The sequence below is a fragment of the Lissotriton vulgaris genome, chromosome 6 (genome assembly GCF_964263255.1).
Source record: "Lissotriton vulgaris chromosome 6, aLisVul1.2, whole genome shotgun sequence".
Classification (NCBI taxonomy): Eukaryota; Metazoa; Chordata; class Amphibia; order Caudata; family Salamandridae; genus Lissotriton; species Lissotriton vulgaris.
The window spans coordinates 902,709,396-902,723,552 of record NC_141694.1 but is presented as its reverse complement, the minus strand read 5'-3'; the positions used below and the strand labels follow the sequence as shown (position 1 = coordinate 902,723,552).

Sequence of the window (14,157 nt, the reverse complement as noted above, 5' to 3'; positions counted from 1 at the left end):
GCATGCATCTTCTACATTACAATATTCCTATAGCATGTCAGTCTACAAGGTCATAGCTTCAGGAGCGGTGCTTGTGGTGTTACTAGCCCCTAATAAATGTATTCTCTAGTAAATAGTTGGATACAGATGCTTTCAGTCGGGTATGGTGAGGTGTCTGTAGACTTTCACCTAGTATTTTGACATGGACACACAGACTAAAAGGCACATGCACTCAATCTCTCCTCTCTTTCGAACTTCTCAATTTTTTTTGTTTATTTTACAAAATATTTTGTTTTAAGTGCCTTTAACAATCCACACTGCTCTCCATTTCCACTTCTCCTTAAGCCCCGTTTATGTTCTGCTTCTCAGCTAATGTATTTTACCACGATATGCCAGTGTGATTGTCGGGAAGTCTGAAGCTCACACTCCCCCAATCCTACTGGCCGAGCTCTGCCCCTGTCCATGTCTTAGGGTGAAGTCATTGTATCACAGACCCATTCTTCCATGGTGGTAAGCAGTGTTCTAGTCATCTCCCAGACCCAACACAGGGTCTTTCCTAGATTCACCTGTGTATAAATATTATGCTGGAGGCTAATGTAATACGATGCTGAACTGCTTAAGCTCATAACATGCTGTTTGTAAGACTACCAACAGTGTTAGTGAAAAGAAGGAACGCCCAGGGATAGAATTTGGAAGTCTTCTATTTTTCCAGTTTGATGGGTGTGTTCCTCATCTAAAATATGGCAACGCTTGCTGACCTTGCGTACATTATGTAAGCATCTTGTTTAGCAAGTCGGATTAAAAATATGTCGTCAGTGATGACAACTTGTTTTCAAATTAGACATAATTTATTTTTTATTGTGCCCATGCTCCCCGATCCTTTTTGCTTTATATATAAACCCCCTGATCATGAAATTATTAGATTCTGTGGCAATTAAACCAATCAGTGTGGGCCATTTTGATACAAAGATATAAGCATATGCCGATGACGTGGCGGTTGTAACACCTAACCCCACAGAGGCAATATTCAAAATTGAACAGATTACTCAAGCCTTCGGCCAGATCTCAGGGTATTCCCTAAATAGGGATAAAACAATGGTTATCTGTACCCAGAATACTCAATTCGAGGATCCCAGAAAGGTGGAGAGTGCAGTGTATCTGGGGGTTCGTATATCTCCCAAAATAGAGGATATTTCGAAGTGAAATTATGACCCACTCCTCCAAAATATTACGGAAGATTTAAAAAAGATTGATGGATTACACCTGTCAATCATCGGAAGAGGCAATTACCTTAAAATGAATGTCTTACCTAAGGTGCTATATCTGTTCCGTGCCATCCCGCTATTGCTTGAAGATAAAACTATAAAGGCACTTGAATCCCAAATGAGTAAATTTGTATGGGGGTACGGGAAGATAAGGAGATCTATGCGTTACCTGTCACTACCTCTTACAAGAGGTGGCCTCGCAATCCTGAACATAGGATTTTACCTCTGGGCTGCTCTGCTTCAGCAGATGACGCCATTACTTTTGATTAAAACACTGGAACTTTTGCTAGAGAACAATTATATCCCGTCAATTTATGAACTGGTAATTGGAGATAAGGCGAAGGGCCTTTTGGTAAAGCAACTTGAACCCTCATATTATAAGAAAATTAGGTTTAAGATTATACTGAGCGCCTGGAGAATTTGGAGGAAAACTACAAGATATCTTAATATCCCCAAATATAATAAGTATACATCGTTATGGCACTCTTCATTGATACCAGCACAGGCATATGATGATATTTCTAGAAGATGGGAATATTTGGGGGTATTAACCATTGGAGACTTTTTATTGCTTAGGCATGGTAACAGATTGCAGCACTTGCAAAGCAACTTTGCAGTCCCTAATACTAATAGTTTTAAATACATCCAAATCAATGCGATTCTCAATAATAGAAGTGCTGATCTCTCATTAGTTAATATTCCCCTATTTGACTGCATGGGCAAATCTACAACAAGAATTGGCACTATATATGACATGTTAATTGAAAATGATGATATGGAAGATATCGAAGTGGGCTGGTCAAATAAATTGAATAATCCTAATGTTGATATCGACATGTCACTAAGCCTATTAGTCAAAGTATTTGTCACCTCTAATTTGAAGGCTCAGCTATACAAGACTATATATAATCTTTATTTTACACCTGCAAAATTGTACTCCTGGGGGAAAAGATCCACTTCAGAATGCCCGAGTTGTGGAAAAATATCTGCACATCTACTCCACATGCTTTATGAATGTGAGAAATTAACATCTCTGAGAGATATGATAGCATGTTTTTGGCGTGAAGTGTTTGGGCATTCTGTAGCTGAATCTCCCACTCTTTATATTCTGGGGTACGATAGCACGCTGAAGCATACTAAGGGGGAGGAAACATGCCTTTTTCTGGGGACGGCGGTCTATCGGATAATTTTAACAGCTCGTTGGAAGGATGTAGATCCTCCCAACTTTCAGATCTTGCTGGCACGGCTCTTAGGCATGTATAATCAGGAGAAGGCGATTTTTGCCTGTAAGGGAAAGAAGGCTAGAGCTCATGGTATAAAAATGTGGGAACCGATCGAAAACTGGAGTAATAATCATAGAGGTTCTTAATGAATTAAGTATAGGAATCTTTGAAATTGCCACTGTCACATGTCCCTATTGTTTATTTAGGTAAATTCAAATGAAATGTTGTACTTTTTCTGGTTTGGTGTACGAGTAGTTTTACTGAAAGTGAATTTTAATATGCCTATTTGTACCATAATTATGTGTTGCCAAATTAAAAAAAACAAAAAACAAATGAATAATCTTACGTATACAAATTGCACATGAAGAAACATTTAGCACGATAAGCAGGGGGCAACATTTTTGCTTATGAAAAATACCTGTGTTTTGTCTTCTGGAACATTCAGCCAATGGTTGAAGGCTCGCGAAAGCTTGGTCATTACTTGACTACCTGAGAAAAATCAGATTTACATTATTTAAATATGATATGATGAAGCTCTTCTACTAAATGTAATGTTGACAAAATGTAATTGTTCTTAACATACAGACCCTATATTCCAGAGGTGGAACCTCGGTTGAACATTAACTTTTTGTATTTCATTTCTTTGCATACATTTTTGAAGTTTGCTTTGCAATCAATACAAATGTTTGATACGGATGTGGTCACCACAAGGAGTGATAAAAGCTACAATGATACAAACTGAAAGTCAGACAACACACCAGCCCATCCGAAGGGGACCAACAATGGTGAGAAGTGTTACAGTGAGTAATCACAAGTAGTTCTCTAATAACTGAAGCAGGAAATGGGTAGGGGACATATGGGGTATAGGAACAAATAAACTTTAATGATGATAATCCATCTCGGTAGGTAACAGGGATGGGGCAATTCAATCCTCAAGCTCATTTGAGTTTGAGTAGCATATAGACAGCATCAAAGCAGCTGGGGAGTCCTGGCACTACTCAAATCATGTCTTGTCATTCATATTGGGGCAGGGTGTAAAGGACCCTTAACAATGGAGGTCAAACAGGGGTACGAACCGGCGTCTGAGAAGCCGCCTGAAGAAGAGGGGTGATATGGAGGAGGAGCATTCGTGGAACAGGAGAATATATGACTGGAGCAAATTCAACGGGTTCAATCACCTGGGCTACGCGTCCCAGAACTCTTGTGGGGTCAAGGAGGCAGACCTAACAATTACCAGCACCTACATTGCTCTTCATCTGTGCTATATAGTGCTTCCAGGGAGCCCGCTTTGTATCGAGATTCCTGGGACACGTTCTCCGCTCCAAATACACTAGATCGGTCTACTCTCATTTACCTGCTAATTAACTGTCTAAGTTGTCCAAAATGCCTGTGTGAGATCCATCTTCCGTATACTAAAAGAGTACATTGGGCAAAGGGGCTATTGAGAGCCTTGAGTCTATGAGAGTACCATGGGGAAGAGGAAAGCGGCTGGAGCACTGTTGACCGAAAGGAAGGGGAAAAAACACCAAGACTTTCTTCTGAGAATTGCACTGTAAGTGACATAGACAACTTAATTGTAGAAGTGGAGGGGATGCTTAGGCACAATAATAAACTATCTGCCAAATTCGTTAAAGCAAATAAAATCACCCAATTGTACCCGTGCAAGGAAACTAAACCAAAAGGGAAAGAAAGAACTCACCTCAGGCAGCAAACTGTGTGGCCAAACCAAGAGCCCTAAATCGATCACTGTAAGCGCGTGAAGCTCCTCTAGAACCCGCACTAAATGGGGCTCACTACCATGATATCTAGGAGTGGTGACCGTAATGATCGACCTATCCACCCTTCAACAGCTAATTTTGTAGGTGGTGGTTTAGTTCCACCCCCTTTGCAATTTTCAACCACAGGTCCATACGAAACACCATTTCGAAGGCCCAGCTACCAGCCTGTACCTCTTCAGTCACAAGGAAAGTATTTTTACAAAACCCGTATACCGGTTCCCAGACCACCCAGGGCCAATTTCTCTCCTGGATTAAATGTACAGGAAGATAGCTACGATTTTGGCGACTTTTGAAGCCTTCCAAGCTTTCAGACGACTGTCCTGAGAGATAGGAAGAGTATGATAAATCTAAACAATCCCCACCGTGTAGAGGGACCCGAGCAATTTAGGATAAATGTGTCCAAGCTGGCAAAAGGCCAAAAGGAGAACATGGACTCACTCATAAATAAAGTTACCAATTGGATATGTACCAAAAGACACTGCAGAACTATAATCCAAGAGGACATTAGCTCAGGTCGAGGTAAATCAAAATTTAGACACTATGAAGCTAATTTTAAACAGTCAGGCCCTGGTCGATGGGATAATTACCTTGGAGGCAAGATCAAGTACAACTACATTGTCTAGCATCCAGTTTAAGATGAAAATGCTGGCTGTGGAAAGGGGAAGTTCCATCAAGAGGACATCTGAGAAAGCCCTTATAACAGTGAAGGAATCTACTGTCCTCCAGTGCTTGTTCAAAGCACCTGGGAAAGCATGACTTACCCATAATATGAACTTTGGCAATGAAAACATTGATCCACCAACTACTTCTTCAATCCCTGTTCTTATTACAGACCCCACAATAGAACTGTTGATTGTATCTTGGAACATTGCAGGGCTGAGGAATAAACTAGATGATCCCGAATGGACTGAGTTCATCAATCATTTAGATATTATTATTTTGCAGGAGACTTGGTCCTTGTCCGCAGTAGTAATAAATGGGTGCACTAATTATAGTGTCAAAAAACGTCCCTCGAGAGCGGAAAGGCCCTGAAGGGGGGGGAGTTTTAATTTGGGTGTGGGGTGCTAGGAACCTATCTGTAAAACAAATTCCTTTGGACTGTCATTATAAAATGGGGTTGTTTGTGAAGGGTCCTAAAGGTTTTTGTATCAACATGTTTAATGTTTACAATCGACCAGGGAATTTTACACAAGGAATCATCTACCCTGTTAAAACTCTAGCATGCTGTTTCCATTGCTATCCCAAATGTCCCATTGATTATATCTGGTGATTTTAATGTCTCATTTAAAGCAATTGCTCATATTGACTCCATTATGGAAATGAAGGATGGAGTCAGAGATGTCCAGAGATCAGATGCCGAGCTTTTAAAAAGATGGTTTTCCATGGCCCCACAGCTTAGTGTAATGTCACTTAAATGTGGCATTAGGGCCTATAATGGCCGATCCAAAATCTGATCCCCATAGACATTAAACCTTCTAAGAGCAGGATTGATTATATTTCGGGGGGATTCCGAGATCTGGCGTACCATGCTTGACTTCAAGGTATGTAAGTAGGGTGATAGTGATCGCTACACTTTACATCTGTCTATAAAGACAATACCCCCCCCCCCCACTGTGATTCCATAGTAGATCATTCTAATACCACAGTAGTGCTGCTCAACTAAAGGAGAGCTGTCAGGTGGGAAAAAACTTGAACAACTCTGAGGCTATGATAGCAATAAATAATTATTTTAACCTGGTTGGTGGACACTTTCTAGACACTCATGAGGTTCATTTATTGAAGCACATCTTGAATTGTTTAGCACTCTCAGTTTTATAATGCTCTACTGAATCCAAATATGTGAACCCAGCCAATACCAACCCCTCATCATGGTTTAACTCTGAATGTAAGCAAGCTAATCATGCACTTTTCGTAGCTTTGAAGCTAGGGGAGACATCTCTGATTGGAGCTATAAGAGCTAAGAATGGTTGGGAGAATTTGCTCATAGCATCTAGATCTGGGACAGTAGATCCTTTTCACATATAGTAGCTAATGGTAATGTAAGAACTATTAACCATTTGGATCACCACATCTTGCCCCCATTTAGGAGCGACATGTCAGCACCTTGTATAATAATGCTCCAAATCCACAGCAAACTGGGAGCCCACTGGCATCATATACCAAGGTAGATGGTAACTATCTGCCACTGAGCTTGACTCTAGAAGAGACAAGAAGAGTTGTAAAACAACTTAAGTCAGGGAAGGCACCAGGGCCTGACAAAATTCCAGATGACTTTAATGCCTCAGCATAGGAAGTAAGGGTCCCATACATAAATAAGCTTTCAAATCTGATTCTGGAAGGTGCAAACATTCCCAAGACATGGAGAGGTGTGGAAGTTATTCCAATATATAAGAAGATGGATGGGAATTACCCCAAGACATTATGGTGCAATAAGTCTAATTGATAATTTACAGGAGACATTTTGTCTCCAGGTTCTAGTAAAGCCTAAGGATTGGATTAATGCTGTATACTCTCCCCACTGCAAGCCAATTTTAGGGAGAAGAATAGTACTGTTGAACAAATCTTCCTGTTCACCATAATACACTGGAAATATCTTCAGCTATTCAAGGACCACCTTTATGAAGCATTTGTGGCCCTTAAAATAGCATTTGATTTGGTACCTAGGATACGCTATGGCAAGAGCTGGGGGGCAAATGTTGAAGGACCCATCTCTATTACATTATAAATAGACAGCATGAATCAAACTATGAGTAGGTGAGATGGGGCCCAAAAGAGGAATCAACAAAACATATTGCAATCAAGCATGGTGTCTGTCAGGGCTGCGTTAGCCCCGACTTTGTTTTCATTATGTATTATTGATTCCCCTCGGGTTAACACCACATGTGGGGTACCCCATGGGTCTTCCCTTTTGCCTCATCTGTTTAATGTATACATCTGTCCTCTGATTCATGCTCTTCAAGAAAGAGGAGTGAAGGTCTTTAATTATGCAGATGACATGCTGCTGATCTTCCCGCTTGATGATACAAATGACTCCAAGGGCTTATTTCAACGTTCTATGCTTTTCATCAAGGAGTGGATGCCTCATAATTATCTGAAGCTAAACTCTGATAAAACAGAGATAATTATCTCTAACAACAGAATAGAACAGTGGACACCAGCACACTGGCCAGCTGCACTGGGTACCCCCCTACCCAAAAATTCAGAGAAAAGTCCGGGAATCAAGATAAATGCTAATCTTTCCATGCAGGAACTTATTAGCCTGGTTTCATCCACTTGCATGTATCAATTGAGGACTTTCAAGAAAATCAGGAATTTTTTATCCAGGGAGGCAAGCATTCTGCTTGCACTAATAATGTCCCTGTTGGCTTATGCTAATTCAATTTATCTAGGACTCCCTGCCAACCAAACTCGTAGGTTACAGCTCATCCAAAATCAAGCGGCTAGACTGGTCTTTCAGCAACCGAGACACTGCCACACTAAACCGTTGATAAAGCAGCTTCATTGGCTTCCTGTGATACAGCGGTCTATGTTCAAGACCGGTTGTATAATCTTTAACACACTTCACGAAACAGGCCCCAAGTTCATATCCACTAAGATCTCAAGATACTTGCCTACATGGAATCTTAGATCAGCTACAATGAACATGTTGACTACTCCAAGATTTAAACGAAAGAGAATGAGTGGCTCGCGCTTCTCGGTATTAGACACCACACTTTTGAATTCCCTTCCAATTGAAATCAGACTAACCTCAGAATACACCAGCTTTAGGAAAAAACTTAAACATGGTTATTCACCCAAGCTTACTGTTAGAACCCGGAGGACAGCTCCCCTCTCCCTATAACGCCATGAGACCGTTAGTATATGAGCACTTTACAAATCCCATAAACATACACATAAACATGATTCCCATAGATTATGTGGCAAGTCTATTCTAGGCCTCTTATTTGCCAATGATGCCCAATTGATCTTGAGCACTCCTTTGGGCTTGCAAAATCTTTTGAAACAATTCACGCTTTTTTGCAAAGAGGGGGTCTTGAGGTTAACACCATCAAAAGAAAATAAATATGCTTCAACCCCCAACAGATCCCAAAGAGGTTGTTTTAGTATGGAAGGGACTCCCTTACTAAGTGAGGACACATTTGAATATTTGGGAATGTTAATTGATAAAACTAGTACTTTGGTAACTCACATGGGCAAAGTACATGGTTCTCTTTTGCATGGAGCACACGCCATTCTGAAAATATATAAAAGTACAACCCCAAGAAATGTTTCACCAGCCATCAAAATATATCACACCCAAATCCTGAGTGCGGCCCTGTGTGAGGCAGAGATCTGGGGGCATTTAGGAAAAAATGAGGTGACCATCAAAGGCATTTCTTTTCTTAGATCTTTGTTTAATTTACCACAGAATACCCCTATTATCCCTTTAGCTCTTGAAAACGGTCTCAAGCGGATCGGTGATATAGCTGACCTTCGACCTCTGCCATTTTAGGTACACCAGGTGTCGCACGCCAGAGTTTGAACCATACTGCAAAGAAATAACCGAAGTTATGGGTATCCCTAATTCTCAATCCATAAAGTGGCTTTTCTATTTAAAAAAAAACTTTCAGCAATAGGCGTGAGCCAACTCTGGGCTGCTCTGTCTGCTATCACCACTAATGTGAAATCATCTGTTAAAGCAGCATGCTGGTCAAATGTGATAGAGCAGTACCATTTCAATGTTAGGCAGGGACCGCTAACATCTGCTTTAATTCAGTTTAAACCTAACCCAGCATTTGAACCCTACCTGAATTAAATAAGAACTGGCACTTGAGGACTCTACATATTAAACTTAGATTGTGCATACTCCAGGTTGTATACTACACCAAAACTGGAATAACCATTCGATCGAGGCTTCTGTGTGTGGCATGTGTGGAGCATTCTGTGATGACATTAAATATTGTCTTTTTTTTTTGCTTCCAGTGTTAATATCTTAGCAGGACATGGATCAAGACTCTTTATAACAACCTAGGGCTAAGAAGCTATTTAATAGACTCGAGGATATGTCAAGTGGGGGGCATTAACAACCGACTTCATGGAATTCAAACCCAGTAAAAAACTTGAGCCCTTCCTAGATTTTATCCAAAACCGTAGGGACAGGTCTCTCTTCCTGAAAATGAGATACAGGACCCTACCCCTGAAAAACTTTACTGAGGGATGGAAAGGAAGGGGGGCACATGCCCATTCTCCCAGCTGCCCAGGATGCCCATGTACAAGCGAATCACTTCCACACTTTCAATTCGCTTGTAGGGCTTATAAAAGACCTAGAACAAAATGGTTAAAACCGGTATGTAGAGAGCTGGGTGCGAGAGAGACCAGAACTGCCCTGCGTATGTTCTTGTCAGATGTCACATCTATGCTAGTTGTATGTGGGGTCGCTAAATATCTAGCCAGTGCGTGGTTCATCCGCGCCAGATTGTTGGCTTAAGACAAGAGAAAGGATGAGCTGCAAAACTGATGTATATACCGATTCCTGCTAATGTATTATTGAACCCATTGTTTTAAATATAAATATTCTGATTTTTATCTTTTTAGATCATGGTATGAAATGCATTGAATAGTAGATTTTTAATATGTGTTTTTATGTTTGTATTTTTTGTACTTTGATGATATGTAAATATCGAATAAAGTAGTACAACAATGATTCAAGGATATTAAGAACAAATATAGATGGGCTCATTGTATTTGACATGAGTAGATATCTCTATGCTGCCTGGATTATGAGAAAATGACTTGGCCTTTATAATCATTCACAACTTTGTACTGTCTTCGCAATCTGGTTGAATCAAGAAATCATAATTCCTGAGAGATAGGCATTGGCCACTTACAATTGTTAAATGATTTCAGTAGCTAGCTTACTCGAATCCATCATTTTAATTGTTTTTAATGTTGATCTTTTTTAAGGAAATGTGACTCTCCTGAATAGGTTTTTAGTGATGTAGTTTATGTAACTGGAGTAATATTTTATAATAGTTTGCTCAACAACAGTTTCTTTCTTTTGAACTTTTCATTTGTATGCTCACAATGTTTTATTAATGATGCTGACTATGAGTTCATTGCTCTATGGGTTTAATGAAACCCATAATAAAGTATTTTGATGATGATGATGACTGGTACAAGGTGCTCCCAGGATGGTTATGTACATACGTGTCGTCAGCCCACGAGGAATAAGCCACACACATCTTCAAAGGTCTGTAGCTTATTGTTTAGATTGTAGATGACTCTTTCAGAGTATGACATGTTGTAAATGCCATCCAGCCATGACTGGAAGGTAGGAATTTAGGTCATCTCCAGTGATGCAGGATCATTAATTTGGCCAACCCTAGGGCGGCGGAGAGCCATCTAGTGACATGTTTGGTAATTTAGGGGAAGTTGGAAGTATTGTGTAGAAGCACCAGCCGAAAGGTCAATTGTCTAGCCACCTGCAGTTCCTTCCTCAGATGGTCCCTTATCTGCGCCCAGAAGGCCCTCAGTCATTTTCCCTTAGTATCTGAACAATATCTCAGTGCGCCACACTGCATCTCCAACAGCAGGAGTCATGCCTTGTGTAACCTCGCCAGCGGATCAGTGACACTAGTGGAGGATCTTAAAATAATTATACTTGAGGAGTACCTCCTGTAGCCCCTTATTATAATCAGCCGGGAGAGCTTCCCAGTCATCATCCAACAATTGTGTGTTAAGGCATGTTTCCCACCAGACCCACAATACTGTTGATTGGAGGAGGAGAAACAGCGGTCAATCAGTATGGCATATAGTCCTGCAACAATCCCTCTGAAGTTTTCAAGTGTAGATGAAGTGAAGAATGGGGAACTTGCTAGGTACATATTCGTTTTCTCCCCAGAGTGTGAGTAAGGGCACAGGCTAATTGATTGTATCTCCCCAGCTGAGAAGAGGAGATGGCAAATACCCATCTCAAGTCGGGAAATGTCTTTATGGAGCCACTGGAGGCAGGGTCATCAATATGATGAATGCCACGTGTGATCCAAGTGGACCAGTGAATCCCCCCCCCATTGTAATGGCTGCATTGCACCACAAAGGAGGGTGTGCAGAATACAGCAAGGTCGCCTGGCATCCATAGTATGTATATCCAGTATATATATGTATGTATGTATATCCAGGTGAACACAGTCCTGAGGTAGCAGATAAGCTGAATGGGTCAGTTGTTGCACTAATCAGTAGCCCTACAAATGCGTAGAGGCTGCCCTTCTCTGTGGAGGAGTGGGAGTTCGGTTTCTCTTAGTCTTGGTTTATCCAAACCCAATGAAAACTCTGAGATAGCACACTGGACCTCTGGAGGCAGGATGGTGGTTCGTAGAAAAGTATCATGCAAAAGATGTGGTTGGATTTGGGGAGAATATTTACCTTGATGACCTGAACTTTCCCCCACAGCGACACATTCAGGGCGGACCATCTACCAAAGTCACATTCCATGTGATCTATGATCAGTTGTACATTGTCTAATACCATGTCTCACAAGCCCTGATTGATGTATGCCCCAAGATATTTCAGTTTTGTCTAGGTATCGAGAGAGGCTCTCATATTGGTGGACGTCAGGGATAGGACTTTGCATTTAGACAAGTGTAATTTATACCAAGAATACTGGGAGAAGCAGTCAAATCGGGATAAAAATAGTGGTTGCTGAATCCAAGAAGTGTGCCAGTGTCAAGAAAATTTGTTCCACTTAGACAAAGGTCTTGGCTTCTCCCACCGTCATGGTAATGCTCTTGATATTGTCATTGTCGTATGGAAATCGCCAGAGGCTCCAATGCCAATAATAACAACCGCTGGGACAGAGGGTACCGTTGGCAAAGTAGAGGAACCCTTCACATGCAACATGCAGCAGGGTCATGGTACATGCTTTTAGCAAGGGTGAGAAAGTCATGGCTTATACCGTCATCTCCATGGTGCAGAAAAGGTAGCTCCAATTGACAAAGTCAAAGGTTTTTTTGTTGTCCAGGGAGAAGAGGACCTTTTCATCTATATCATCCCTCACCTACCAAATTATGTGGGAGAGACTATGCATATGTTTGGTGGAGGAGTGGCCGGTACGAAGCCCACCTGTGCTGTATATAAGGGGCTTAATAACTTTATTCAAATACGTTGCCAGAACCTTGACCAATATCTTGACATCCATATTCATCAGGGAGATCAGTCAGTATCTAGAGCATTCTAATGGGTCTTTCCCTAGTTTCAGGATCACAGAGATTCTAGTACTAAGGAATTCTGGAGAAAGGTGTCTGGTGTCAAGGGCCTCTTTATTGACCAAGATGAGTATAGGAATAGTGTGGAATTTGGTGGTTTAAAAACATTCTGACAGATAGCCATCCTCTCCAGAGGCTTTCTCAGTGTGTATAAGATCGATCGCTAAGACAATCTCCTTGACTGAGATCGCTCCCTTTAAGTGTGTGGATTGGGTTGGGTCAGTTCCGGTAGCTGGAGGTGTTCATAAAATGAGGTTTCAGCATCTTGGGTTGGGGGGTTCCCAGCAAAGTAGAGTATAGTATTTCTGGAGTTGTGCTAATATTCCCGTCATGTGGGATGGCAGTTGGCTATCTGGAGTGCGGATGGTGGGGATTGCCCTAGAGGAGTAAGAGAGGAAGTAGTCAATGAACGTCCAAACATTGTGAGGGCATGTAGTGAAAATGTAGTCTCTCTCACCGGGTTGTTACAGTTCCCAGTTGTCATGGAGAGCATAATCCTGCATCAAGTCTTGTAAGACACGCCTGTCACAGTTGTGATGTGTGTCTGGTCTTCCTGATATGTCTAATGTGGGTCTACTGTCCCGTTCCAGACTCTGCCAATTATGATCCGAGAGGTGCCAAAGGCTCGAACTAGCTTACTGATTCAGGAGATAAATCCAGTCTTAGCTGTCTGCGTGGCATACACAGACTCTATTATAACATTTCTCTCTTGTATGAGGAGTATAGTGAAAATGTTTCTTCCTTTGGTGTCCGTCCAAGTTTGGCGAAGCTTGCTTGGGAAGTGTTTATGTCTACACGTGGCAGCTCCATATTTTATAGGCAGGCAGACCTTGGCCTTGTGTCTGAGATGGAATGTTAGCATGCAGGAGACAGCCTACCCTGTACCTTCTCGGTTTGTCACTTTCTACCAGAGACCGGTGGGTTTCTTGAATAAGGGCGATGTCTAGTTTCTGTTGGCCCAGGAAGGTAAGAATTATTGTCTTCCGTTTAATGAAGGGAGACTAATTTCAAGGATCTCTGTGATGGGTTGTGTATTATATTTCAGGACCGTGGCTGTAGTGTTGGATGTCAATTATCGGTGGGGAGGCCAACTAGGAGATCAAGAGCTCTAAGCATGGGGGTCTGAAAGGGTCAGGTTAGTTCAGAGATACAAGGGAAATGGGGTGTAACAGGGTGGGTGAGCATACAGTGCTGTGGGGAATTAGAAGAGGACCACTAGTAGGGCCGATAAGGTTTGGGAGATCTGTGTAGGGAGCAGGAGCAGATCTCTGGACCACGTTTCAGGCTCCGGTAGAACCTAGATTAAAACCTATAAATGGGGTGCAGGAAGGGGTGCTAATACCTGAGGGAGCTGGGCCGCCTGCCGATACAATTTCTAAGGAAGATATTAAATCAAATGGTGAGACTCGGTTCGGTTAATCAGTGAAGGCGGGGGAAGCCCGCCAATGGTGATCAAAGTGGGAATGACCATTAAAGGTGAGATACAGAATGCTGGGGCTTGGAGAGTCCATATAGTGGCCAGCTGTATCAGCATGAGTACGGTCCCCCCTTCCCACACCAACAATGTACAGTAAACAATATAAAATCAACAGTGAATCAATTCATTCACCCCACTTTTATACAAACAGAATGAATAGAGAGGGAGGGAGGGTGAAGGAGGTCTCAGGTGCAA

The 14,157-nt window shown here is 41.7% G+C and overlaps 1 protein-coding gene across 4 annotated transcripts in view; it reads right to left on the bottom strand.

The window, feature by feature from the left end:
- LOC147708140 (geranylgeranyl pyrophosphate synthase-like) overlaps positions 1 to 14,157 on the bottom strand; it is a 268,827-nt gene that overhangs the window by 84,860 nt on the left and 169,810 nt on the right. For all 4 annotated transcript variants that reach the window (XM_086925315.1, XM_086925318.1, XM_086925316.1 and 1 more), the window contains one exon: positions 2,886 to 2,956. In XM_086925315.1, the coding sequence (XP_086781441.1) occupies positions 2,886 to 2,956 (71 nt within the window). The remainder of the gene's footprint in view (positions 1 to 2,885; positions 2,957 to 14,157) is intronic.